This window comes from Scardinius erythrophthalmus, assembly GCF_964197995.2.
Source record: "Scardinius erythrophthalmus genome assembly, chromosome: 19".
Classification (NCBI taxonomy): domain Eukaryota; kingdom Metazoa; phylum Chordata; class Actinopteri; order Cypriniformes; family Leuciscidae; genus Scardinius; species Scardinius erythrophthalmus.
This window is the reverse complement of record NC_138239.1, coordinates 1100599-1107500: the sequence shown is the minus strand read 5'-3', so window position 1 is coordinate 1107500 and position 6902 is coordinate 1100599. Positions and strand designations below refer to the sequence as shown.

The 6902-nt window shown below is 43.0% G+C and overlaps 2 protein-coding genes across 4 annotated transcripts in view; one reads left to right on the top strand and one right to left on the bottom strand.

Annotated features, from left to right (window-relative positions):
• Window positions 1-805, top strand: part of dorip1 (dopamine receptor interacting protein 1) — a 9690-nt gene extending 8885 nt beyond the window's left edge. The window contains exon 5 of the mRNA XM_081394059.1: window positions 1-805. This exon is cut by the window's left edge and continues 161 nt beyond it. Within this exon, the coding sequence (XP_081250185.1) occupies window positions 1-23 (23 nt within the window). The 3' untranslated portion in view covers window positions 24-805.
• A 494-nt stretch (window positions 806-1299) lies between these two features.
• klhl28 (kelch like family member 28) overlaps window positions 1300-6902 on the bottom strand; it is a 34601-nt gene continuing 28998 nt past the window's right edge. For all 3 annotated transcript variants that reach the window (XM_081347412.1, XM_081347414.1, XM_081347413.1), the window contains 2 exons: window positions 5260-5468; window positions 1300-4920 (listed from right to left, as the gene is read on the bottom strand). In XM_081347412.1, the coding sequence (XP_081203538.1) occupies window positions 4757-4920; window positions 5260-5468 (373 nt within the window). In that variant the 3' untranslated portion in view covers window positions 1300-4756. The remainder of the gene's footprint in view (window positions 4921-5259; window positions 5469-6902) is intronic.

The window sequence follows — 6902 nt, the reverse complement described above, 5'->3', positions numbered from 1 at the left end:
ACATCAGGACAACAGACAGATGAACACACACACACACACACACACACACACACACACACACACACACAGATGAACACACACTTCCAGTCAGTCAGTCTTCAGGAATGTCTGTCTTATACAGTATATGTGTGATATGAGTGTGTGTACAGTATATGAGTGATGAGTATGTACAGTATATGAGTGACGTGAGTGTGTGTACAGTATATGAGTATGTACAGTATATGAGTGACGTGAGTATGTACAGTATATGAGTGTGTGTACAGTATATGAGTGTGTGTACAGTATATGAGTGTGTGTACAGTATATGAGTGTGTGTACAGTATATGAGTGTGTGTACAGTATATGAGTGAGTGATGTCTGTACTGTTAACTCTTCTCTGGTGTTTTCGGTGTTGCTTGGAATCCAAGAATCTGTACATGGACTATAATAGTTCAGAGAAACTGCGGATCAGTGTGTGACCAGACGAACCCTCATCTATGCAACTGATCGGAGATCAGCGTCGTCCTCATTAACACACACTGAACACTGTTATTCCCTCTCTGCGATCTGATCAGAGACACATGATGAAACCCCTCGTTTCTTAAATCAAGATCTTTCAGTTCTTAATCTTTATTTTATTTCTCCCACTTGTCATGAGTAGATAGTTAGGAAACGCTAATCTTTAGTTGACTATGAGAATGAGTGAATATAATCATGAATGCAGTTTAATACTTTTATAATCAGTATTAAAAACTATTCAGATGTTGTTTCTGCTTTAGTTGCAAATAAATCTATTTGTTTCTAATCGTGTGTTGATGAGGTCATTTAATGAAAACACCCTGACCAGACATTACTCGTGTTATAACGTTACATAATAGTGTGTAATGTTGCAGCTCTTCTCTATATCAGTGTCAGTGTTCCTGAACTCACTGTATCTGGAGTTTCTTCCGGGAACGAACGCGTCACAATATTCCTCATTATAATAATTTATGCGCAGAATAAAGGGGCGGGGCCTGGTTGAGTTAGTTAGTAGTGTGTTAAACTGGCGGTTATGGTAAGGGGCGGGACATTTCCCGAACACACTCGAAACGCTCGACCAATCACAACACACTGTTCCAGCCAACCAATCAGAGCGCAGTGTGCTTTTCAGAAGGAGGGGCTTCATAGAGACAGGAAGTAAACAGAGCGTTACTGACAGACTGGGAAGAGAGGAGCCGCAACAATGGAGAATATGAGGAGAATAATCAACATTCAAGTTCTAGTAGAGCCTGAAACATCAAGACTTTGGAAAAGGACAGAATATGAAATCAGAAACGCAGAAACATTTCCAGGCCTTTATTTCTCGACTGGTTGAGCTGCGACACACATAAATAAACTGGCATTAGTACGCTATTCTCTTTCTGTCTCTCAACGCTTGATAAAATGTGAAAAATAAATACTGCGTTTGTAGCTAAGGTTATCGGTTTAGTTCCAGTAACAATCCACAGGTTTATAAAAACACAAGCCAGACAGACAGACTCATGAGAAACAGAAGAAGTGGCATCATCATCATCATCATCATCATCATCATCAGGAAAAACAACAAAACAAAGTTTAAGACGGTCAGAGAAAGTCACTCTAGATTGAGTCCCTCAAGAGCACTTTGGTGAGAGCGGCGAGACACGAACACCAACAAACACCAAACCCTTTCCTTCGGGAACGACGACCTCATCCGACGCCAGATGATGGACGGATGTCAGAATCACGGGTCAGCGCATTTCTGTTCGCTTAGGAGAGAAAATCAGCAGATATATTGCAAACGGACATGAGTCACCATAAATGACGGCGATGAACATTCACTGGATGTAAGGAATATTTCTTATTGCTAATCAAACACAGATGTTTCCCTTTGAGCCTCTGACAGACGTCCTCGTTCTGCTGAAACACTCAACACACTGAGCTGATGTCAGATCAGTCCAAAACAAACTGAACAATGATTATTCATGTCCTTCCAAACGTGTGTTGAGTTTCACTTCCCATTGACTTCCATTATATGGACAAAAATACAGTGGAAGTCGATGGGAACCAAAACGGTTTGATAATCAACATTCTTCAAAATATCGTCTCTCGTGTAACATAGGAGGAGGAAAGCAACACAAGTTTGAAACGACATGAGAGCGACTGAACTGATGTTTTCAACCCGTCGGATTTATCCCAGACTAAGTGAACAGTAAACAGTTGTCCTTCCAAACTTTCTAAGAGTTTCACTTCTCATTGACTTCCATTATATGGACAAAAATACAGTGGAAGTCAACGGGAACCAAAACGGTTCGATAAACGACATTCTTCAAAATATCTTTCCCACAAGTTTGGAACGACATGAGAGTGAGTGAAGGATTCTGGGTGAACTTTCCCTTTAAATGTGTGTAAATCCAGAATGATGAGCGACACAAGCCGTTCAGGTCACAGGATTCCCCAAAACACCTTGGCAATTAGATGAGAAAAATAAAAAACTAGTTGAAGAAAAAGTCTTATTGCCTCAAAGGAACTCAAACGTCATATTTACACAGTAGAAAATGGTTTGGTTAGAGCACAACTCCATCATCATCATCATCAGTGTCTCAGTGTCTGAACGATGATCTCGAGTGGTTCAGGCCTCGAGACGCTTCCTCTGAACATGGGAATGTTTTGGCACTGTGTGTGACTGGAGTTTGTGTTTCAGTGAGACGCTACACACACACACCACCGTCGCTCACGTCACACTGAAGGTGAAGATGAAGGATGTTATTGCATGAAGCCTCGTCAGAGACAAACGTCACTGAAACAGGAAATCAAGTTTCACACGATGAAAGAACTAAAACAACTGAATCCTGAAGAGGAAATTAGCACCGAACAGTGTGAGAGAGTGTTCACACACACACACACACACACACACACACACACACACACACACACTCACACAAACACACTGACTGATTGACTGACTGACTCACTCACTGACTCACTCACTCACTCACTGACTCACTCACTGACTGACTGACTCACTGACTGACTCACTGACTGACTCACTGACTGACTCACTGACTCACTCACTGACTCACTCACTCACTGACTCACTCACTGACTCACTCACTGACTCACTCACTGACTCACTCACTGACTCACTCACTGACTGACTCACTGACTGACTCACTGACTCACTCACTCACTGACTCACTCACTCACACACTCACTCACTCACTCACTCACTCACTCACTCACTCACTCACTCACTCACTCACTCACTCACTGACTCACTCACTCACTCACTGACTCACTCACTGACTCACTGACTCACTCACTGACTCACTCACTGACTGACTCACTCACTGACTCACTCACTGACTCACTCACTGACTCACTCACTGACTCACTCACTCACTCACTGACTCACTGACTCACTGACTCACTCACTGACTGACTCATGCTGCGTTCCAGTCCAAAATTGTCATGCCCTTCACTCGCTAACTTCCCTTCGTCTCGTTCACTCGGATGTACTTCATCGCGAGTGCCCACTACTGGCGGAAACTGCAATGGTCTGAACTGGAACGTCCTAAGCCCTGATCACTTAGAATCAGCTGTGGAGTTGATTTATTATTTACATTTTTTTCCCTTTAATAATTTGTTTAATGCAGCATCCAAATGTTTATAGGTGTGTTTGGGTTGTTTTAAATAAAACAAATATATAATTAATATATCACAGAGTTGTCTGTGTGGTGGTGATTAGACGAGATATGTGGTGACGTCACAATCGTACTGCATTGTGGGACATATAGGTGCCTGAAGTGTACATTCGAAGCAGACTCGCTCCCTCGGTCAAAATCGAGGGAACGAGGGTCTGTCCATATAAACTTCCCTCGTCCACTTCACGAAGTGGAATGCACTTCAAAATGGCGGCAGGGATTCCCCCAAGGGGAAGTGCTTAGGGAAGTTCGCAAGTGCGTGTCTAAAAGTGGACTGGAACGCAGCATCACTCACTCACTCACTCACTCACTGACTCACTCACTCACTGACTCACTCACTCACTGACTCACTCACTCACTGACTCACTCACTCACTGACTCACTCACTCACTGACTCACTCACTCACTCACTCACTCACTGACTCACTCACTCACTGACTCACTCACTCACTGACTCACTCACTCACTGACTCACTCACTCACTGACTCACTCACTCACTCACTCACTCACTGACTCACTCACTCACTGACTCACTCACTGACTCACTCTCATCTCACTCACTCACTCACTGACTCACTCACTCACTGACTCACTCACTCACTCACTCACTGACTCACTCACTGACTCACTCACTGACTCACTCACTGACTCACTCACTCACTGACTCACTCACTGACTGACTCACTCACTGACTGACTCACTCACTGACTGACTGATTGACTCACTCACTGACACACACACTCTCTCTCACACACACACACAAGAGTGACAGAAGGCAGCCCTTATCACGAGTGTCGTGCTAATCCTCCAGAGCGCAGCGCTGACTCCCCTCCTCTCACACACACACACACACACACACACACACACGTGCGTCCCTCATGAGAAGCCTGTAATGTTCAGGGGAAGGATCTCAGCGGTCAGTGAAGGCTGTCGGCCTCGTGTTCATCCGCGCGTCAGTCGGGAGCCGCGGCGCTAACCGTCCCTGTGCCGCGCGGCGCTAACCTCGCCGGCGAGCGAGAAACACACACTCCTTCCCCTCGCGGTCTCTGGCAGAGCGTCACCCGAGCGCCCGGGGTCAAAGGGCACTGAGGCCGAAGTTACAGCGACAGTACATCATCCCGCTAGAGTCGCGCCAGCTGTCCGTGAGCGGGTCGTAGCGCTGCACCGCGTTCAGGTACGACGAGCCCGAGTGACCGCCAACCACGTACAGGTAGTTATCGACCACAGCAGAGCCCACGCCTGTAGAAACACACACACACACACACACACCAACACTGAGGTCAATAATCTGCTTTACAGCTTTACATATCATCATCAGGCTAAAGAACACAGAATCAGAATATCCTGATACACAAGAGAACAGAAAACAGAGTCTCTCGTGCTTTAATGGTTTAAAGTCATACTGAAATGCTCACAAAGGAATCGATGAGAGGAATTAAAATTTTTATTTTATAACAAGTATCCGATTCCAGAATCGGGATCGATTTTCGATTCCCAGCCCCAGTGCCATTCCCTTGATGATGTTCAGAAGAACACGTGTGATCTGTTCATGATGTTCCTGAGGTGTGGAGGTCTCACCTGTGCGCGGCTCGTTCATGGGCCGACACGCCGTCCACTGGTTCTGATGCGGGTCGAAGCGCTCAATGCTGGATAGATGAGACACACCGTTGTGACCCCCGACCACGAAGATGAAGCCCAGCATCACTCCGACTCCGAAGTTAATGCGCTTATCAGCCATGGGCGCCACCATATCCCATGAGTCTTTGCTCGGATCGTATCTCTCCACACTGAAACAAACATCAGTCACAGTCTTTAAAGTCCCCCTGTGAAGAAAGTCCAGCTTTTAATGTTGTTTATGTGTCTATGTGGTGTTTTTAATCTGCTTTAAGACAAAGCATGTGTAAGTTCATAAGTCGACAGCATTGCTGAGTATTTCCTCCTTTAAACTGCAGTGAACCAAAGACAGTCTCAAAAACACGCTTTGAAATCGCTGGTGTTTCTGACGTCACAAACTACCTTGTAACCATAACCAATCAGATCAACGTGTGATCGTCAACCAGTGGATCTCTGAGCTGAGGGAGTGAGTGGAGGCAGGGCTCATTTGCATATTCATAGAACCGCGCATACTAAATGAGGCGAGGGTGTCGAGTTACATTCAACATATTTTAAGGCATGAAGTGGAAAAAAACATTTTAAATATGTCATTTTGGTGATTAAAGATGAGTTTTAAGGGATAAAATGATTGACTACAGGGGGACTTAAAATATCATGAATTAAATGTAATATCGCCCGATATTAATGACCAGACAAATAAAGTTTGGAAACAGACTCAGACTCATGGGACACTGTCATGGTTTCATCTGTGTTCTTTCCAGCCTGAACACGCGTGTTTAGAGATGACTCCAGCGAAACGCTTCTCACGAGAGCGACGGCGTTCAGGGAGACACAACGACAACAGCAGAACCTTCCCATGAGCCTCCAGCAACCAGCTACTGTAACTCCTGCTTTAACATTTACTACAAATGTGTTAAAAAAATCTAGAACAAGCAGAACAGTTCTCCTTTAAACACACAACTATCAGTCATTCAGTAGTTATGTTTGAAACAAGTCCTTGAATGTAACATTACATTTTTGTAATATTTAGAATTTTTTTATTTAAATTAGGGCTGTGCAACGATTAATTGCATCCAAAATTAAAGTTTGTGTTTAGATAATATATGTGTGTGTATTTTGTATACACACACACACACACACACACACACACACACACATGAATCTATTTGAGAAATATTTGCATGTATATATATACATATTATATATAAATATAAATATTTTATATATAAATACATTTCTTTTTTTAAATATACACATGCATGTGTGTGTGTTTATACATACAAAATAATTATACACAGTACACCCATATACACAAACTTTAATTTTGGAAGCGATTAATCGCGGTTAATTGTTGCACAGCCCTAATTTTAATATTTCTTAAAGTTTTAGTAATTGTGTTGTTGTTTTTGTCGGTTTTATAAGTTTTTTTTATTTATATTTATATCTCTTTCATTTTTATTATTTTATTATTACAGAAATCACTCTAATATGAGGATTTAGTGAATAACTGAATTTTTTGTATTTTATTTCATTTAAGTTGAACTGAACTCTAATTACTGAATTAAAAGAAAACGACTTAAAGGTGTAGTGTGTACGTTTCAGCGCAT